The sequence below is a fragment of the Chiloscyllium punctatum genome, chromosome 12, assembly GCF_047496795.1.
Source record: "Chiloscyllium punctatum isolate Juve2018m chromosome 12, sChiPun1.3, whole genome shotgun sequence".
In the NCBI taxonomy this organism is placed as follows: Eukaryota; Metazoa; Chordata; class Chondrichthyes; order Orectolobiformes; family Hemiscylliidae; genus Chiloscyllium; species Chiloscyllium punctatum.
In genome coordinates, this window is record NC_092750.1 from 31,662,564 (window position 1) to 31,685,228 (window position 22,665).

Genomic DNA, 22,665 nt, shown 5'->3' on the forward strand with positions numbered 1-22,665 from the left:
AAAGTCTCCTTTGGGGCCTTGGACAGAGGTGAGGGAGGAGGTGTGGATGCAGGTTTTACAATTCCTGTGGTGGCAAGGGAAGGTACCAGGAGGGGAGGGTGGGTTGTTGGGGGGGGCATGGACCTGACCAGGTAGTCACGGAGGGAACGGTCTTTGCAGAAGGTGGATAGGGGTGGGGAGGGAAATATCCCTGATGGTGGGGTCCATTTGGAGGTGGCAGAAATGTCGGCAGATAATGCAATTTATGCGGAGGATGGTATCGTGGAAGGTGAGGACCGGGGGTTCTGTCCATGTTGCAGTTAGAGGGGTGGGGTTCAAGGGCAGAGGGGTGGGGTTCAAGGGCGGAGGTGCGGGAAGTGGACAAGATGCTTTCGTGGGCATCTTCAATCATGTGGGAAGGGAAATTACGGGTCTTTAAAGAAGGAGGCCATCTGCTGTGTTCTGTGGTGGAACTGGTCCTCCTGGGAGCAGATGCAGCGGAGGCAGAGGAATTGGGAATACAGGATTGTATTTTTGCAGGAGGTAGGGTGGGAGTCGGTGTAATCCAGGTAGCTATGGGAGTCAGTGGGTTTGTAAAAAATGTCAGTGTTGAGTCAGTCATCATTGATGGAGATGGAGAGATCCAGGAAGGGGACAGAGGTGTCAGAGATGGTCCAGGTGAATTTAATGTCAGGGTGGAATTTTTGGTGAAGTTGATGAACTGTTCAACCTCCTCGTGGGAGCATGAGGAGTCACCGATGCAGTCATCAATGTAATGGAGGAAGAGGTGGGGAGTGATGCTGGTGTAACTCAGGAAGAAAAATTGTTCTACCTAGTCAACAAAGAGACAGGCATAACTGGGGCCCGTGCAAGTGCCCGTGGCTACCCCTTTCATCTGGAGGAGGTGAGAGGATTGGAAGGAGAAATTATTGAGGGTGAGGACCAGTTCAGCCAAATGAATAAAAATGTACTGGTGGAGATGTCTGGAGAGAAGAAACGGAGGGCTTTGAGCCCTGGTCATGATGAATGGAGGTGTAGAGGGATTGGATGACCATGGTGAAGATGAGGCATTGGAGGCCGGGGAAACTAAAGTCTTGAAGGAGTTGAAAGGCATGGGTGGTGTCCTGAACGTATGTGGGGAGTTCCTGGGCCAGGGGGATAGGACAGTATCGAGGTCGGTGGAGTTGAATTTGGTGGGGCAGGAGCAGGCTGAGACAATAGGTCAGCCGGGGTAGTCAGGCTTATGGATCTTGGGTAGGAGGTAGAATTGGGTGTTGCGCAGTTCCCGAGCTATGGTCCCATCAGTGATGTTGGAAGCTGTGGGTGGGTGGGTGAGCACTTCAGGGAGCATCTCTGGGACACCTGCTCCAATCAACCCTACCGGACCGTGGCCGAACATTTCAACTCCCCCTCCCACTCTGCCGAGGACATGCAGGTCCTGGGCCTCCTCCATTGCCACTCCCTCACTAGCTGACGCCTGAAGGAAGAACGCCTCAACTTCTGCCTTGAAACCCTTCAACCCCAGGGCATCAATGTTGTCTTCACCAGTTTCCTCATTTTCCTTCCCCTCACTCCGCTTACCCCAGTTCCAACTTTCCAGCTCAGAACTGTCCCCACGACCTGTCCCACCTGTCAATCTTCCTTCCCACCTATCCGCTCCACCCTCCTCTCCGACCTATCACCTTTACCCCACCACCATCCACCTATTGCACTCTTAGCTACCTTCTCCCCAGCCCCATTCCCCCTCCCATTTATCTCTCCACCCCTGAAGCTCCCAACCTCATTCCTGGGGGTACCTGCCTGAAATATTGATTCTCCTGCTTCTCGGATGTTGCATGACCTGCTGTGCTTTTCCAGCACCACACACTCTCGAGTGAGATTAGGGCCAATCAAGGACAGTAATGAGAAGCTGTGCATGGACTCAGAGGAGATGGGGAAGCACTAAATGGATATTTTCTGTCAGTATTCACACTGGAAAAACACAATGTTATCGAAGAGAATACTGAGATACAGGCTACTAGACTAGATGGGATTGAAGTTCATAAGGACCTCAAAACTGCGTTAGCAATTTTGGAAAGTTTGAAAATAGTTAAGTCCCTTGGGCCTGATGGGGTTTATCCTAGGATTCTCTGGGAAGCCAGGGAGGAGATTGCCGAGCCTCTGGCTTTGATCATTATGTCACCATTTTCTACAGGAATCGTGCCAGAAGACTGAAGGATAGCAAATGTTATTCCATTGTTCAAGAAGGGGAGTAGAGACAACTCTGGAAATTCTTGACCTGTAAGCCTTACTTTGGTTGTGGGTAAAGTGTTGGAAAAGGTTATAAGAGATAGGATTTATAATCATCTAGAATGGAATAATTTGATTAGAGGGATAGTCAAAACAGTTTTGGGAAGGGTAGGTTGTGCCTCACAAACCTTCTTGAGTTCTTTGAGAAGGCGACCAAACAGGTGGATGAGGGTAAAGCAGTTGATATGGTGTATATGGATTTCAGTAAGGGGTTTAATCAGGTTCCCCACTGTAGGCTATTGCACAAAATACAGAGGCATGGGATTGAGGGTGATTTAGCAGTTTAGATCAGAAATTGGCGAGCTGAAGGAAGACAGAAGGTGGTGATTGATGGGAAATGTTCATCCTGGAGTTCAGTTACTATTGGTGTACTGCAAGGATCTGTTTTGGGGCCACTGCTGATTGTAATTTTTATAAATGATTTAAATGAAGGCATTGAGGGATGGGTTAGTAAATTTGTGGATGACACTAAGGTTAGTAGAGTTGTGGGTAGTGCTGAAGGAAGTTGTGGGTTACAGAGGAACATAGGTAAGCTGCACAGCTGGGCTGAAACATGGCAAGTGGAGTTTAATGCAGAAAAGTGTGAAGTGAATCACTTAGGAAGGAGCAACAGGAATAAAGACTACTAGGCTAATGATAAGATTCTTGGTAGTGTAGATGAGCAGAGAGATCTCAGTGTCCATTTACATAGATCCCTGAAAGTTGCCACTCGGCTTAATAGGGTTGTTAAGAAGGCATACAGTGTGTTAGCGTTTCTTAGTAAAGGGATTGAGTTTTGGTACCATGCTGCAGCAGTACAAAATTCTGGTGCGGCCGCACTTGGAGTATTTTGTACAGTCCTGGTCATCGTATTATGGGAAGAATGTGGAAGCTTTGGAAAGGGTTCAGAGGAGGTTTACTAGGATGTTGCCTGGCATGGAGGGAAGGTCTTATGAGGAAAGGCTGTGCGACGTGAGAATGTTTTCATTCGAGAGAAGAAGGTTGAGAGGTGACTTAATTGAGATATACAAGATAATCAGAGGGTTAGATAGGGTGAACAGTGAGAGCCTTTTTCCTCGGATGGTGATTGTTAGCATGAAGGGACATAGCTTTAACTTGAGGGGTGATAGATATAGGACAGATGTCTGAGGTAGTTTCTTTACTCTGAGAGTAGTAGGGGCGTGGAATGGCCTGTCTGCAACAGTAGTAGACTCACCGACATTAAAGGCATTTAAATCATCATTGGATAGACATATGGATGAAAATGGAATAGTGTAGGTTAGATGGGCTTCAGGTTTATTTCACAGGTCGGTGCAGCATTGAGGGCCTAAGGGCCTGTACTGTGCTGTAATGTTCTATGTTCTACCATAAGGACCTAGCTATACTGGGCTTGCACTCCTCACAAGGGCTCGACCTCCCTTGCTTGGGACTCCAATTTGTCCACAGTTTCTGTCTGTATTGATGGCTTTGTTGAGAGTAAGTTTCTCCTCACCCAGTGGACATGCTCTCACAATAGGTTCCATGCTACCTAAAACAATCCTCTTAAGATCATCTTTCACTTGACAAAACTCTCCAGTTTCAGTGCAGTCACATACTGATCATTAGTCTCCATTTCATTGAGTTCTGGTACTGAACATGTGTTTAGTTTGGGAATTAAATGCCTTCAAAGCCTGTAAAGTCCTCTCCTCTGTGAGATCTAGGCTGTAATACAGCCTATAAAACTCTTTCACCGGCCCAGATAGCAAAGTTGCAAGTTGCAAATGACTAAGGTTTATTAATCCATTCTATTGCTACTTTATAGTTTTTCCAGAAAGTGGAAACATTCCAATTCGGTTTCGTATTTCTTTTCATGTTTACAGCAGCAGCACAAAGTTGAAAATAAACAACCATTGTGATTCATCCAACAGTTGAAATTTGCAGAAGTTTTGAAAATTTTGTCTTGCTGTTTCTTCCAGAAGTTGGCTTACAGCTTGCTTATAGTTGTAAAAACCCACACGTTTTCAGCTGTACTACTCTGACACCATTTTACAAGTGATGTGTTTAGTGGCTACGACAGACTACACACAGACACCTACAGCGGATGTAGATATCATATGACTATAGCAAGACAGCTAGCATACACATTCATGAGAGAAATTCACCCACATTCTCCATCTCCTCCATGACAAGATGTCAGAGATGGTCCTCACTGATGGGATTATAACAGAATTCTCTGAGTCAAGACAGGGATGTGTCATCTCCTCCATCCTTTTCTTCATCTTCATTGCCAATGTTCTTTGGCTTGTTGAGAATATGCTTCCCAGTTATGTGGACATTATCCACAGATGGACAGAAATCTTTTCAACTTCAACCAGTTGAAATCCAAGAAGAAAATGACACCAATCTCATCAGTGGAACTTCAGAATGCAAATGACCAACATTGTCTCTGTACTTTCAGAAGAGAACCTTCAAACCTTGCTTTATGCTTTATGGAAGCATACCAAAGAATTGGTCTTGGCCTCAACGTCAGAGAGTTTACCAACCTGCCCCAGGTCAAATTTGAGACCATTGCTCTATTATGGTCAACAGAGAAATTCTGTCAAAAGTGGAACATTTCCCCGACCTGGGGAACCACCTCACATCTAAGACTGACATTGATGCAGAGATTCAATATGCATTGGTATGCGAGCACCACCTTTGGACGCCTAAGATTGAGAGTCTTTGATAACTGTGACTGATTCATACTGATACCAAGATGCTTGCTTATAAAGGTAGACATTCTTCCAATTCTTCTATATGGCACTGAAACTTGGACTACATGTAGACACTACCCCAAGGCCCCAAAGAAGTACCATCAACATTGTTTGAGATGGATTCTCTGCATCAGCTGGAAAGATAGGCATACTAACATACTAACAACAGTGTCTATAAAGCACCAGCATTGAGACCATGATCATCTGAAACTAACTCTGCTGGGCTGGCCACATGCATAAGATATCTGAGATCCAACTGCCAAAGCAAATCATCTTCACCCCATTCAAGCAAGGCACTTGAATGAGAGAGGACAAAGCAAGTGTTTCAAACATTCCCTGATGGCATCTCTCAGGAAATGCAACATAGACGTCAACATGTGGAAGACTCTTGTTCAGAAGAAACTGACTTGGACAATGCTCCTGTATGTTGTCAATTCTTTGACAACACCTATTCGCAAGAGAAACAATGGAAAAAGAAGCCAAGAAATAAATGAAAAAATCTCAAGGCCAAGGACCAATTTCACCTCCTAGAAACACCGCCAGCCAAATGTATGGTCAAAATGCAGATCTAGGATCGAGTTCATCAGCTACATAAGGACCTACAGAATCCATGACCAGTGACATTGTGTTTCCTTGGTGCGTAATTGTACTTTTTATTGAATGATTGCTAAGGACAAGGATATGAAGCACCATTCACTTCTCCAAAGTAAAGAAGGCACTCAGTAAAGTGCACATCACCTCTAGAGTATGTTATCTCAGTGTTATTTAATTACACTGCTCTTCCTTTAGGTATTTTTCTACATGGTTGATAGATCATAACTACAAAGCTTAAAAAGGGATTTTTTTTATTAAGGTCTCTCTGAGCAGGTGTTGTGTCAATCCATATCCAAAACCTTGATTTGAAATCTCTGCTCGCATTTAACAGCTGCATCTGAAGTAATCACAATATGCCAGAACAATCCCCATTCTAAATCTAATAACACTCAGTTTTCTTTAAAAACAATCAATTCACCATATTGCCCAATGTTACAGGATCCTTAAAAAAAAATTCTTGGATTTCAATCTTTGCTAAAACCTAATCAGTTCTTCTTTGGTATTGGACTAAGCCACATAAAGAGTTATTAGTTCAGCAGACCAAAGATTGGTCAAAGAGGACAGTTTTCAATGTTTTATAGGAGGAAAGCAAGATGGAGAAGTATCAGGAGGATATTCCAGAGATTGGAGTCCAGGCAACTGAAGGCACAGCTACTAAAGCCCAGTATTAGAATAAGGCCAAATATCTGGGAGTTTTGAAGAGATTACAGAATTTTAAAAAAAGGATGAGGTTTTAAAATCATAGTGTTGTTTCTTTGAGACACAAATGTATATCAGTGAGTACAAGGCTACGTATGGGGAACAAGTCTTATTGAGAGTTATGACAGCTCCTGCAGAACGCTGGATACCTCAGGTCTTTGGAATGTAGAATGTGGGAGACTTGCAAGGTGTGATGTGGAATAGTTGACTAAACACTACCACTTGCAGCTTTTCCTCCAAGTCACACACCATCCTAACTATATTCCCATTTGTTCACGGTCACTGGGATAATATCCTAGGACTCCCTTCCTCATATACTGTGACTGTAACCTGCACTACATGGACTGCAATCATTCGACCATCGCCTTCTCAATTTAGGCAAATGCAATATATTCTGGCCTTGTCAGCAACACTCATTCCATGATAAAGTACAGAAATGATAGTTGAGGCAGGATATAAAGTTATAGAGGTGGCAATATTAGTAATGACATAAATATTAGGTTGGAGTTCATCTTGGGATGAAAGGTGATACTAAAGCTGCAAACAGATGTGCTTATTCTCAGACTGTTGTCAGAGAGAGGGATAGACAGGGGTAGTATCTAAGGAATGGATTTTAAAATGGGACCAACAACAATGGCTTCAGTCTTCCCAACATTTAATGGGAGGAAATTTCTGCTTATTCAGTACTGGATGCCAAAATAAAACTTAGCATCAGTGTTGGAGTTAAGGGAGGTGTGGGTGGTATAGACAATAAACAGGGGTATAGAAACACTCAGTGCAGATTGCTTCATAGAGATATGAATGATGGATTATTGTAGATGTTAACTGAAAGGGAACCTAAAGGATAGCCAATTTGGATAGGTAATAATCTCTGAGAGGATGGAAGCCTCCATTCGAAAGTTATCGATTGATGCCTCAGTCCACCTTCAGTTTATAGTCATTAAGCTATTTGATTTTATATTCAGATTTTGCCACAAATGTAGTGAGTAAAAGTTTTTGAGATGCAGTATTCAACAAAATTTTATTTTGTTTTGTAAATAAGAGAAATATTAATCACAGACGTGTTCTGAGCTTAGTTAACCACCTGTGCCTTCTCAGTCTAAATCTTGATCTGATAGAATACACAATCAATCTAGGGAAGTTCCAGTTAAGTCAGTGTTCTCTGGGAAGGATTTAGAAAATAACATTTTATCTGGTTCATGAAGGTTACAACATTTGATTGTGACAGTGGTCAGTGCTGCAGTAGCTAATGGAATCACAGGAGTGTTAGAAAACAGAAGGAGACCATCAGCCTATGGTGTGTGCACCAACTCTCCAAATGAGCATCACTGGTCTAATGCGATTCTTCTACCTTTCCCTGCACCTTTGTACATTGTCTGTTCAAATAATCATCCAATGTCCTCTTAAATACTTCAATTGAGCCTGTCTCCACCACACTTCTAGGTGGTGTATACCAGACCCAAACCACTCATTTGTGAAGATGTTTTCTTCTCACATGAGATTTGTCTTTTTTGTAAATCACTTGAAACCCGTCCTCTCTTCTTGATCTTTTTTTTTGAACTGGAGTGGTTTCTCCTTATCTTGATTTTGAAAACGGCTATCAGATTTTCTCTTGACCTTCATCTCTCCAAGGAGAACAGTCCTGATTTCTTCAATCTATCTCACAAATCAGCTTTCCAGCATTGGACCATTTCGGTAAATCTCTTCGGCACTGTCTTGAATATGTCAATATCCTTCTAAAGGTGGGCACCCAGAACTGTGCACAATACTCCAGCTGAGGTCTTACAAGTGTATTGATTCCTCCCTGCTCTTATACCTAGTATTGCTATTAATAAAGCCTAGGATACTATAAGATTTATTAACTGCTGTCTTTACCTGGCCTGTCACCTTCAATAATCTACCCAGATTTCCACCCAGATTTCTAGCTCTGCTTTTAACAATGACTACAATAGGAACCCAGGTTTCACATAAATTTGTTTCACTTATAGTAGTGTTTCTATATATTGTAATGACAATTTTGAGTGAGAGCTACCTACAGATTACTCTAATTTTAAGAAAAAGTAACCAAAATGGTGTCATTATTTAAGAAAGGCTGTAAGGAAAGCTAAGGAATGATAGACCCATGAGCCGTTTGTCAGTGGTGGGAAAGTTGTTGAAGAGGATTCTGAGTGACACAATTTACATGCATTTGGAAGTGCAAGGACTGACTAGAGGTAGTCAGCATGGATTTGTGCATGGGACGTTGTGTCTCACTAACTTGATTGAGGTTTTTGAATAGATGACAAAGAAGATTGATGAAGACAGTGTTGTCTACATGGACTTCAAAGATTTTGACAAGGTTCCCCATGGTAGACAGGTTAGTAAGGTTAGATCACATGGGAACCGGGGGGAGCTAGCCAATTGTTTACAAAATTGGCTTGAAGGTAAGAGACAGAGGGTGTTGGTGGAGTGTTGCTTTTCCAACTGGAAGCTTGTGACCAGCGGGTATGCTACAAGTATCAGTGCTGGGTCCACTGCTTTTTGTCATTTATATAAATAATTTGGATGTGAATATAGGAGGCATGGTTAATAAATTTGCAAATGAGACCAAAATATGTGACGCAATGAAGAAGATTATCTCAGAGTACAACAGAACCTTAATTAGATGAGGAGTGGCAGATGGAGTTTTATTTAGATAAAGGTAGAGTATTGCATTTTGGTAAGGCAAACCAAGGCAGGACTTATATAGTTAATGGGAGGGCCCTGAGAAGCACTGCCAAACAAAGAGACCGCAAGGTGCATGTGTATAATTCCTTGAAAGTGGTGTTGCAGGAAGACAGGGTGGTGAGGAAAGGTGTTTGACAGGCTTACGTTCATTGGTCAGAACATTGAGTATAGGAGTTGTGGCCATATATAGGACATTGGTGAGGCTACGTTTAGAATACTGCATACAATTCTAGTTGCCCTTCTATTGGAAAGATGTTAAATTTGAGATGTTGCAGAAAAAATTTACAAGAGTGTTGCTGGGACTGGAGGGTTTGAATTATAGGGACAGACGGAAAGGCTGGGGCTTTTTGCTCTGGAGCTTTGGAGGGTGAAGCATGGCCTTAAAGCGGTTTATAAAATCATGAGGAGTATGGATTAGGCAAATAGCCAAGGTCATTTTCCGAGGTTGGGGGCTCCAAAACTAGAGGGCGTAGGTTTAACGTGAGTGGGGAAAGGACCTGAGGTGGTAACGTCTTCACCTAGAGAGTGGTGCATGCGTGGAACGAGCGGCCAGAAAAAGTGGTGGAGGTGGATAAAATTGCAACATTTAAAAGGCATCTGGATGACTATGTGGATAGGAAGGGTTTAGAGGGATATGGGCCAAATATTAGCAAATGGGACTGGGTCAGTTTGGAATGTCTGGTCGGCATTGATGAGCTGGACTGAAGGGTCTGTTTCTGTGCTGTATGACTCTATGACTCTATGAAATGATATAGCACATTATTTTTAAAATTGATGTTAAATTTGTGCAAGTTACTAGAATGTTCACAACTTATGTGTTACATGTAATTTTGCCCAGCACAATATAGCAAAGGCTTGATGGATGTATTATTCTAGAAAATAAGATTTTTAATGAAATAGAGACATTAAACTTAAGTAGACTGCTTCATTTTATCACAAACCTTAGAACCGGGGGACATGAATTTAAACTTAGAAGAGGGAAGGTGCAGACAATTGGATTTTATTACTTTACACAAAGGATGGTAATGTGTGGAACAGATTGTCCATGAAAACATGAAGACTGATTATGCAAAAAGACTCACTTAGATCGTTCTTTGAAAAAGTAGGCAATTGACTATTATTTTTGGAAACAGTCAAATATACCACAGGGGCTTTTATGGATCTTCACTTTTCTTTGCTGAATTCATTTATATTCTCTGGCACCACCCAAAAGACGGTCTCAAATGTCAAGTGAAAATGCACTAACATACAAATTTCTCCAATTACTTCACATAAATGGTACAGAAAAGTTTAATGAAAATATTTGTCGTTCAAGGAACTAATCCTTATTACGTAATATTCTTTGCAGTTTATTTTATAACACTTCTTAAACATTAAGTTCATCTTAGAAATGGGGATTCACAAACAGTCCCCTGCTCTGGTGCTGTCAGATTTTCCAGGCAGCAACATAATTTCCAGGCGTTTTGACAGCCCTTAATCCAGGTTCACTTGGGCAGCTGGCCATAGTTAACATCAATAGAGCAGCTAGGGTGGGAAATCTCTTCTTGGGAAAGAAAAATGAAGACAATGCAAGTAACCCTTTTGTACCTTGAATCAAAGTACTGACTTCTACAATTTCATTCCCAATTGATACATTTAAAGAGGTAGTCTGTTCACAATTAGCTTACATATTTACTCTGATCTGGTGAGTATATGCTAAGTAAAACCAAAAAACTTAAAAGTGACGTAGTCATCTGAAAATAAGGTACTTACTCAATAATGTCTCCTCATGGAGACATGAAGCTTGTAGTTTCCAGTACAGCAACTTCAAGGTATTCATCCTCAGCTTGAAATAAAAGAGCAGATTTCTCAATATTTCAATTCTACTCATTTTGGAAACATTTCAGATATTTCATACAAAATGCATTTTCATTGGCTGCTATACTATTTTATTCAGTTACATCATTCATTACAGGATGTGAAGAATTCAAACACAGATTTCTCAGAATGATGTTGTGTCCTACCAACATTTTGACATTTTTGTTGTTTCACAAAGGGAATCTGAACATAGTGCAGAATTAATCTAATACAAACTCTTAGGTTTCATAAAGATTCAGAATGCTATTTATACAAAGTCATTCCCAATGTTAAAATATTGTGAAAGATCAATCTGTTTTATATAGATTTTAAGGTCTATTTATATTCTCAAATATTTTAGAAATGTATCTATTCAATTAATACTAGAGGATATGCTATTTTCTAAGAAACTGAGCACAATGAAATACCAAGTGCTAATCTTCTAAAATGTAATTGTGTGTTCCTCTTTAGTTACAAAACAAATACAAGTTAGTTATTTCAGCATTTATAAAATTACCCTTTTGTAAGAAAACAAAATCACTTCACTGATTTAAGGGATGTTTCTGCTAACAGTCAGTATGCTGCTTTACTCTCAGCAGAGACAGGATTTCCTTTAGGCGTTCCCCATACAAGCTGATTGGGGAAGCACCCAACTGAAAGAGAAAATATGAAATATTCAAACTGATATTATTGTTTAAACAACAAATATCCCAGCACACTATTGGAAAACGAAACATTTAAAGCATGTTGCAATGGGCAAAGGATTCAAATCTTTTCTCACTCGCCCTAATTCTGCTTATTCTTCTATCTCTCCTCCCACCTGTCACCTATCTATCTGAGTGCCCTCTTCCCCCTGCAATTACTTCTTGACCCCTCCAACATGCAGTCAAATGATCTTCTCTTTCCTGCTCATACCTGCTGTCTTCGACCATCTCACTGCCATGTCTTGAAAGGTCCTTGGCTTTCACCCTGTCATTATTGCTATCAGTACCCAAGAATTCACCTTTGGAGGCCATGTCATTAAACCATTAACATGTCAAAGCTAGCTTTCACCTCATCCACTTATTGCAAAGATAATGACTGAAGCCATGTCATCTGCTATGAGCTGACATTTAGGGAACTTCAAGGAATGCGGTGGCTGTTCCTGAAAGTCACTTTTTGTCAGGAAGCTTTCCAAGCTACTGGTGGATAACCAAATTCGAATTTAATTTTGCATAAAGCAAATGACTGGTATGGTATGCGCCAAGCAATGCAACTTATATAGTTTTTCAAGTGAAGAAAAAGAGAGGGCACAGTTCTTTTCTGTGATGATTTCTGAAGAGTTGAAGAAATTTTACATGGAATCTCCATGGAGGCTATTCCCAAAATGTTTAGATGTTATCTAGACTCAGAAAAGCTGTCACAGACACGATCATGAGCAGTCATGATCCTTTCTTTACGTAACAATTCATCATGTCTGTATCTCTCTATTGAGAGAGAGAATGAATGCAAGTCTAGTATTATTCATAACATACTGCATGAATGTGAGTTAACAGGCCCATTAAATAAGGATGTTAGAGAGGGGATTGAAACATTCAGCTGTTGAGACCAAGCAGTAGTTATTTGATCTGAAACTGAGACTTAACAGAATCTTGTTATATTATTGAGTACCCTCAGTCCAAATCTATTCAACTCTATACCATTGTGGCTTCACTCCTGTAGGTCCATTCTGCCTGTAGGACAGAATGTATGTACTGATAGAGAGATCTGAAATGTTAGCTGCTAAATATGACACTGTCAGGCTGTTGATAGAATAGTCTGTTGGACATGAACAGAAATCCCTACATATTATTGAGAAGGATTTTATAAAGGGACTGGGACTGCTCACGTCTTGTTACGTCCAATGCCTGGATTATGGCTAATCCTTCCCTCTACTACTGTCATCACTATTTTCTACTGATTGGCTTGCTAAGTGAATTTAGCGTTAATAACCAATCACATAATGGAGTCTCATCTATACTAGTTAAGAAAAGAATGAAAGGTTCCGATTGCTGAAGGACAATAGGGACACTGTTGAGTTTTTTAATGATAATCCCGCAACTTTTATAAAGATTTACCACATTTAATTTACTTTAATTTCACACCTTACCATAATGGGTGGGGATTCTATAATGAATTTTGAACTGTCAACCTCCGAGTTCCCAGTTCAGCTCTATAAACATTACATGTCACCAAGTGCTACAAAATATACATGTGGCTAGAAGCAAGGATGGCTTGATGAAGAAAACAATATCTTGATTGATTGGACTGTCAGATAACTTAGTCGTGCCTTAGAATTTAAGTACACATGCTGGGCTTTCAAAGAAAGGATGGTAACAGGAAATCACATATACTGAGAGCCACTGTGGAATGGAGCTTTCTTCAAAGCATTATTTATGCAGTTTTGGTATGTTCTCTGATTGGCTATGTGCAATACCACAGGAGTGTGATTAATCTTTTATATGCACCATGTATTCCATCACACTCCAGATGTCACATTTTATTAAATAATTCAAAATAAATAATTGAGTTTGATCCAGGAATTTGTAATTACTTCCTACTTTAAAAAATTATCAACTCAAAACAATTAAAATCCGATTAACCTGTAGACCTAATGGTTTAGGAAGACACTGATGGGGTTAATAGAAAAACAATACACTGTGACTTACATGACAGAGCACTTCTAAACTTTTTAAAAATGCAGCATTCAACTTACTGTGAAAAATTCTCCAATGATTCATGAAGATTCAGACTTACTAGGATCCAAATGTTTGAAATCAAGTTAGCTTGATTTCAAAATTATGTGATATTAAATTCCTCCCCATTCCACAATAATCAGTGCCACTGTTTACAGTGAATAGAACATTAAATTTGTTTTTATTAGGCAACCATGAGTTGGTTATTAGTTCATTGGTTTATGATAGCTTCATAAGTCACATTCAGTAATTTTCTGGGGTTTCAAGATCTTCCAACATTTTAACTTGTGGCCTGAGGATTGCATTCTGTGTTTCTGTCAGTTTCTCTTTGAAACCCCAAATCATTGCCTTACAACAATAAGTTCATTAACCTATTGCATTAGTGTCAACAAGTGAAAAAAATACCTTCACGCAATAATTCTGCATTTTGCTAAGATATGATGCTTCACTTTATTTACTGCTCAGAAGATTCACTATTAATTCTATTTTGAGATTTATACATGCACATAGCATTGGTACAGACAATATTTTGATCGCTTTAAAATCTACCTGAATTGACTATAGCAATTCTTTACTGTTCACCTTCGTTAAGGGCACAACACTGGCACTTTTCAATTGGCCACTTGTTTTACACGTAATTAGATTATCCTTTCTAACAGAAATTGATTGGCAGCCAGTCCAATAATACCTGTTTGAAACCTCCACTGAAGATGAATGTTCATTCCAGTATTTCATCTGCAAATATGTCCAATAAAACTGGTATTCTATCAGAGTGACTTAATCAATTGATTCATTGTGTGTAGCGATAGAGCAGTTGAATATTAGAACAGGAACAGGAGACAAGCTCAACCATATGGAACGATAGCAATTACTGTACACAGAAAGGACAAATCTCTTTTAAAGGTAAGCCAGCTTCTCAAACAAACTACTGACACATTTGGACTTATTCCATTAACCATTCAAACATGGATTAAAAATAGTTTGATGTGAAAATCCTCTTGCACTTTGGAAACTGTACTCCTTTGGTCAATGTCAGGCATATTGAAACCAAAACCCACTGCCTCTGGCAAACAAGTGCTTAAAGCTTAATTAACATAATCCGACTTGCATTGTTGTATTTCACTTACTGTTCTGTTCCCACTTTGTGATCTAAAGGTTTGAAAAGGGTTGATCCTATTGTCGTTGGTAAATCTCACATCAAAACACCAAGTTTGTCAGAATCAACAACTTAAAGTGTAAGCAAATTCATAACAGCATTTCATGTAAACTTTACATGAACCCCCAAGTAAAAAACTTGGCAGTTCCACATTAAATGGTCTGTTTCCCACTGAGACTATTTTAAAATTCTCTAGCCCTCATTCTATAATTGTTTCTTTGTTTAGTTTTCAGATGTGTAAATAACATATTGTAAAAGAGCTTCTAATTAGTCTTAATAACTTAAGCAGTTTTTAGTGACTTTAGAAATGCAATAAAGCTCGCTTCTGCCTGCATGATGTAGTTTATAAATTATTAAAATCTCACCGTGAAAATATGCCATTAGGTTCAAACTGTAGGTTCAAAGTGCTGAAAAGTAGATCCATGATTATTTTATAACAATATCAGGACAATCAACTTTGTTACGTTAATGAACAGAAGAAGTTTTAAGAAACATTTTTCTGTTAATGAAGCACACAGAATTACTGCCTCACATTATCTATGATCTATTTGCTTTTCCAGCTCGATTCTGATTGGAAACAAATCATCAGAACATTCACTCCACCCACCCCTACCCACAAACTTACTTCTGTTACACCATGGGAACTTTGACTTTTTGTATCAGGATTGCTGCTCTGCATTCAAACAGGTTCCGAGGCAAAATCCAGTGATAATCTAATGGTAGTAACAAATTCAAGGTCGTACATTCAACATTTATTTCCATCCCATGCTGCAACAGCTTTTGATGAATAAACACAATGACAAACAGTTTCTTACTAATCATTGCCTATGTATACCATATGAAATCTTAGCTAATCTAAACTAGAAAGGTTCAGCTGACTGACATTGAATTACAGTAACTTGAACCAATGTGCATAACTAGTCAAATATCATAGAGAGTTTTTGGCTTGATCGTCAGAAATTTGATTCCACTTTCTTTTCCACAGTTTTATAAGTGCTTCATATGATGAAATCACAGGAGTAATAAACGCAGTATAATAACTATACATGTCAATGCTGTTTAATATACAAAGGAATAAATGACTCGTGAAATAGTAATTGACTTCTCCAGTGCCCTACTCATTTGTACATAAAATACATATTGTAAAAGCTCAGTAATTCTGAAGCAAGTGAAAGAAAATGTCACCATTAGCATCCTGTTCTAAAATAATATAAGGTTCAAACAAAGCATCTTTAACTAATCTTTCTGGTGTATTTGTCTCTAAGAAACCAGCATGAGTAGTATTAGTCAAGTGGGAACTTATCAAGCCCTGTCATCTGTGAAAGGTGAATTGAAATAAGTCAGCAATTGGCATTAATACTGAGACAATTGAGGCGAGAGTCACCACAAACTTAACGATTTGTGTGTCGTTCCCTCATTGTCATTGCAAAAATGGGAACTTGTGTTAAACTGTATGTTTGAAGTAGACACATTCTGGGGAAAACTGAGTTAAGGATTAGTTACCTCATATGGCCTAGGTCAAAAACTGCTCCAACCTAACCACTTTGATTCCCTAAGCAAAACCAAAACTAAAATAATCTAGGTAAATCAATAGGAATAAACAGAGAAACAGTGTTAATCGGGGTTTTGCTAAGGGAAGCAAATATTCTCTGTTACAGTTGAAATGCATAATAATTATAATGTATGCTGTTGATTATACCAGGCTTAACTATGGGGACCCATTTACTGAAACCTCTTTATCAAAACAAATAGCTTCTTATTGAAGAAACTGGCAGAATTGGCAGTGTATAAAAGCACAGCTCTTGGGAATAGACCTGCAGCTCTTTCTACTGTTAGATCTTCACAGTCTTGACTGCTTTTTCTGCCTCTCTGTGTGAGTGGAGAACTTATCACTTGGTTGATACCTGCCTCTAAATATGATTTGGAGATGCCGGTGTTGGACTGGGGTGTACAAAGTTAAAAATCACACAACACCAGGTTACAGTCCAACAGGTTTAATTGGAAGCACACTAGCTTTCGGAGCGTCGCTCCTTCATCAAGTGATTCACCTGATAAAGGAGCGTCGCTCCGAAAGCTAGTGTGCTTCCAATTAAACCTGTTGGACTGTAACCTGGTGTTGTGTGATTTTTAACTTTGCCTCTAAATAGAACTTCCTGAGATCCTTGTTCATGAATGGAGATCCATTGTCTGATACTAATTCATCAAGGAAAGTGTATATTGCAAAGATCGGTTTCAAAGCTCTGATGACTTATTCTGCCATGGCTGAATGAGGTCCTGCCACTTAGTTCCATTTTGAACAATAGTCGACAAAATACCTCAGCCTTTAAAAACAAACAAATCCATTATGAGCCTTTTCCATTGCCTTCCCAGAGATCTTAATGAAATCATTAGCTCTGTATGTATATATGTATTTAAACCATATGGCAAACAATTGACATGATGAGATGTGATCCTGTATGCTGTTCACCACCACATGGATTGTTGTGGTCTTACTCTGAACTTTGTGATATTTGGATGACACCTGTGACATTTCTGTAGGATTACTCTTCACATTGATTTTGTGATGATGATTTTACAGTTGTACACCAATTAATCATTCATTACTGTCAAGTATTGTTTCTGCTCACAATACTTTTTCAGCACTGGGTCAGCTGAACTATATTTCAACCAACTTTACATACGGTTATCTGACCTTGGTGTACTCTGCCAGGTTGTTCAGCAGCACAAATATTGAGTTTTGGTTATTGCCAAGGAATGCAACTCTATTTCTTCAACAAGAATAAGGTCTTATGTTTCTGCTCAATTCACTGTTGATCTCAAGAATCTATCTACCATTATGTGTGCTATGCATGGAACATAGTCTAATCTGTAGTCATATATCATCAACCTACATTCACATCTTTGAATGTGCAGAGGCATTTTAAGATTTCTGTTTGTCCCAATGATATTACCTAAGCTTGTGGCCTGTCTAGACCTGAAATTTCAGTCTAATGAGTAAGTCCAGGAACATTTCACATGCCGTGTAACTGTTAATGCTTCTTTCTCTCTGGTATTTCTGTTCAGCCCCTGTCAAAGTGCTCAACATGGAGTAGACCAATCTTCATATTCCATCAACTTGCTCCTAGACCTTTGGATGATGCATTTGCAGCTACTACAATGAATAAATCTAGTTTGTAATATGCTAGAACATCAATATAAAGTAATGTATGTGTAAGTGTTTCAAAAGCTACAGTCAGTTCATGACTTCAGTAGTATTGCTGGTCTTTGATTATGGGTTAAATAAGACTGGCTCAGTTGGTGATAAACCTTCCCATTTGATTCCTATGCCTAAAAAATGCAATACATGATTTATACTCTTCAATGCAAGAAATTCACTGCTGGCTCTGGTCTTCCTTAGATCCACTATGATATCTTGTTCTTAGATAATGTGTCTTTGAAATATAATTTCAACATCTCCAGATTTATGCCCAGAAACTCAGTTTTGCAAATTGCCATACTAGTAATGGCCATACACTCCTCTTTGGTCGAGACCAGAATGGTGTAACTTCTGAAAATACCTCATTCAGGAGTTACAGGCCTCCTCCTTGTTTCATGAGATTCCATCCTGCCATATTTATTGCCTCTTTCACTCTATTATTCCCTCAACACCTAGTCCAATGAAGCCTTCACCAGTCTTGATTTTCCCACTTTCCCCAGGACTCCATGGACTATGCTTCCAGACCATGAATGCGCAAACCCTACAACTGATCATGGCCCATACTCTGGACTGACTTGTGAGGACAGCACAAGCTGAGAATGGCCAAGTCCCCAACTGATGTCTCTACAACATCCTCTGCAATGTACTTACAATCCCTGGACTTGTTGCAGTTGATCTGTAGAACTTATAGTAGCCAACTCCCTGGTTTACAAAGACCCAGATCCCTGAGTTCTGGTAGGACTAAACCCTTGACTGACCATGGCCAATTTAGTGGGCTGGAATTAGATGAGCCATTGACTGACCTGGTGGCACCGCATGACTGACTGACGCTCGCCTTGACCCCACTAAGGACTGCTCCCCTTTGACATTCAGATAGCAGTGTAACTGTGAGACTGACATAGCACACCGCCATGCAATGACATATCTACACCCTTGAGAGTTCAGTTGTGCTAAACTACCCACCTCTGCTTGTGTGCTAAAAAGCAAGCCACAGAGGCTGACAGCCTAGAAGTTAATACTGTAGTGCCTGTGTACCAAAAGGAAACACAAGCCATGGGGGCTGGTACATGCCAAGTAAGGGCAAAGTTAGCAACTGCTGAGAAAGAAAGCTAAAAGACATAACTTGTGTGTGTTGAGAGTGTGACACTAGAAAAGCACAGCAGGTCAGGCAGCATCTGAACAGCAGAAGAATTGATGTTTTGTGTGTGTGTGTATGATTTTATCCCAAATGTACCAAGCTACTGTTTTCCTATTACCAATTGACATCGCTCACAAAGACAAAGCACAGTAGGAGCAACAGGAACCTATTTGACCCTTCAAACCTGCTCTGCCAATCTCTCCAATCAAAGCTGATCTACCTAATTCCACCTTCTATACTATTTCAAAATCCATTACGATCCAAATATTCGTCTTGACAAATGGTTTAAGGTTGTTTGCCCTGTTATCTCCATGGCTTGTGCTGTTTACATGGATTCAACCCTTTGTTACTCTGCCTTCTTGGATTCTGCATATTAAAGTCCGAGTGTTGTTTGTGTGTACTGAGGCTGCCCTACTTTGCTAGTCTGTCCCTACCCAGAATCTGCTTCTCTTATCTTTCTGTGAAGCGTTAAGTTGTATGAAGAGTACAAATGCAGCAATTTCTTGAAATCATTGAAGAGAATATAAACTAGCTCCTTGCAATGGCCATACTCTTTTTAAATTACCACACAGGCATTATTGTGAAAGAAATATAAAATGGCTAAACACTGCACGAATTTATCAGGACAAGAAAAAGACTTGAGGGAACATTGACTCATGGGCTCCTTTGCTGACCACAAACAGCTGAGGTCTTTACATAACAATAGTGGCATATGTATTAAATTCACAGATATTTCCACATCAAAATGCTCATTGTATTGAATCCAAATCATTTATATTATTTGTGAAAAGATTCTTATTATGTAACTTGTCTAATATGGTTAATTAGCATATAAAATAAGGACATTGTTTTGCTTGAGGTAATTAAGGATTCTTATGTTTCGTTTTTTTCTCAGAGATCTTCTTACCCCTCTCTCTCCAGAAGGAAATTACCTGTTTTTAAAATTCTGAGTAGCACTTTATCTTGTTAAAATAAATCAAATGCTTCACAAAATGAAGTGCTTCTGAAATGTAGTCACAGTTGCTAAGCAAGCAAGAAAGAGAATCGTTCTGCCACTACAGCATCCCTTACACAACCAGAAGATAAACAATCAATTCAGCTATGTAGTGTTTACAGCATTGACTGTTGGCCAAGCTACAAGGGAAATCTAGGGCTATTGTGGTGTTGTAGTAGTGTCCCTACCTCTCAGGCAGGAGGCTGGTATTCAACTCCTCATTTCTTGTTGTGTCATGACACGTCTGAACATGATTTGAACTGAAGGGTCTGTTTCTGCACTGGATTGACTATATGACTATATGTATTGACTAAATATGACTATGTTGATAGCAATAAATAACTCCAAGAGGAACTCTCTAATCTTTTACCAAGTAGTTCCCTAAGATGTGCTGCATGGTCTGAACCAAAGAATCAGACAACAGAGTCCTTGGATTAATTCCTCAGTCAAAGGATAGTATCTCGAACAATGCAGCATTCTATTTGCACTGTACCTGACTGTTAATCAAGATTACAAACCGACAAATATTAATGCTGAGGGTTAGAGTGGAGCTATCATTTTCTGCCTATTTGTTCAATGGGCGATTATTCAAATATGAACCTTGTTCATAAGTATTGGCACATTGTGACAAGTCATGGTTAAATTCTGATTCTTATCTGATGTCATCATATGAATAATAAAATATATAACTTTCAAAAGCCACAATATATGCTAATGTTCCTTGTTTTCCTGCAAGTCGGAAGCTGAAATCTATTGTAAATGTTGTGCTACTGCTGGTCCACATCAAATCTGCACAGACCAGTAGTGAATGTGTGGTCATTCTAATTGGTACACTCAGAAATAAGTCACTGAGGGTGTCTCTGCCAACAATTCTCATCATTTCTATAACACTGTGCCATTGTTGTTTGCATCCTGAGAGGAGAACATTTCTAAACCTTTGTTGGGTTACTGCATCTGTGTCAAAGAAATATGACTGAGAACATTGAAGGGAATTCCTTTGTTTGAAATGTAATGACTTAATGATTATCACCATGGAACAAAAAAAAAGCGACTCAAATTTCATTGGGATCACTTTCTCTAAGGAACAAGGAAAGAAGGTCCATCTTGAATCCTACACGAGAATCAAATCGATGCCATCTCCCTCACTGCTGATCAGATAATCAGGAATTAGTCAGACAAGCCACAATCATTATCACAGTCATTTTCTAGACACTAAGGGAACAGATCAAAAGAAAGACACCTATGAGAGTAATTCTATGATTCACTGCTCCTCAGGGAAATTACTCACACACTCTGGAATTCACAAGCTTGTGTCATTCTCAAATCAAAACATTGGGTTGCATTTTACTCTTTACATCTTACTATTGAAACAATTTAAAAATTTTACCAGTTTGTGGACTTCCATGACAGAAGTAATTGTTTGGAAAAATATTTCTATTGTTCAACTTGCACGCATTTTCTGTCAGCTCTTTATTGCAACAAAACTGATGGATTTTCTTTTAAACATACTGGAGGAGTATGTTCCAGCTGCTGTTACAGAAGGCCAAAATAGGGTGGGATACAGGAAGCATGTGGGTCCTCTGTAATAGTATCTTCTCCTTCAACCTGAGAAAAAAACTAGAATGTCCAGTGTCGCTGCTTCAGCTAAGATGTTCTCACTGTATTGGGTCACCTGTGACTGCAATAGTTGGAGCCCAGCAGGAGGATATATTCCTGTGACTGTCAATGTCACTGTGTAGGAAACATTCCAAGCAACGCGAGTTGAAAAGGTTACCAGAAGACAGCACATCATTGCTTGCCACTTTTAAACTACAAAAGGGAAGTACTCATGATGCACCTTCAGAGACAGAGTGCCTTTAAACAGTGAGACTGACAATCCTTGCTGCCCAAATTTATGAGCTGCCCAACAAGAGAACAAAGAGTGCTGGCCAGTTATTACAATGAGGCACGAATTCCAGTTTCATGCATACCTCTTCTTAAAGTTATTGGATGCACCTTTTCAATGTGACATTGATTTTGTATGGTACTCAGTGATAAGTGAATATATTCTAATCAGCCATCAGACTATCCCATTGTTTTTCTGAAGTTCCGAAGAACAGCCATACTGGACTCGAAATGTAAACTATGTTTCTCTCTAGAGATGCTGCCAGACCTGCTGAGATTTTCCAGCACTTCCTGTATTTATTTCAGATCTCCAGCACCCTTAGTACTTCGCTTTTATTCTTTTTTTCCTACAGCTTTTCATGAATAAACATTGCAATATTTATAGCACACAATTTATACTTTTCAATACATGTTTCCCTTTGGTTCTCTGCCCTACTTTAACATCATTAACTGCTTAAGTATGTTTACTCACTGTTCTGTGTCAAGCTTCTCCATTCAACCATTTGTTTTAGGTCACGTTGTACTTTATAATGGTTGCTAACCCTTCCCCTATATTTGCCGTTTTGGTTTTTTAAAATATAAAGCCTCCACACGTCTTTTCAAACTTCTCTCTTGATAATATGAAACTGATTTGATTGAAGTGAAGCCAAGCCCCAGCAGCAGAGGTTCTACTTGCTGCAGAACTCATTCTAATGTCCGAGAAAGTTGTAACTCTTCCTATTGCATTTTCAAATCACATGTTGGAATCTAATCTGTTTCAGCTGATGTT

At 39.5% G+C, this 22,665-nt stretch overlaps 1 protein-coding gene across 3 annotated transcripts in view; it reads right to left on the reverse strand.

Moving 5' to 3' along the window:
- card19 (caspase recruitment domain family, member 19) overlaps positions 1-22,665 on the reverse strand; it is an 82,623-nt gene that overhangs the window by 54,128 nt on the left and 5,830 nt on the right. For 2 of the 3 annotated variants that reach the window (XM_072582270.1, XM_072582271.1), the window contains one exon: positions 10,731-10,803. In XM_072582270.1, the coding sequence (XP_072438371.1) occupies positions 10,731-10,797 (67 nt within the window). In that variant the 5' untranslated portion in view covers positions 10,798-10,803. Of the gene's footprint in view, positions 1-10,730; positions 10,804-22,665 lie in introns of those variants that run through there. The other variant, XM_072582275.1, reaches the window with a different exon arrangement.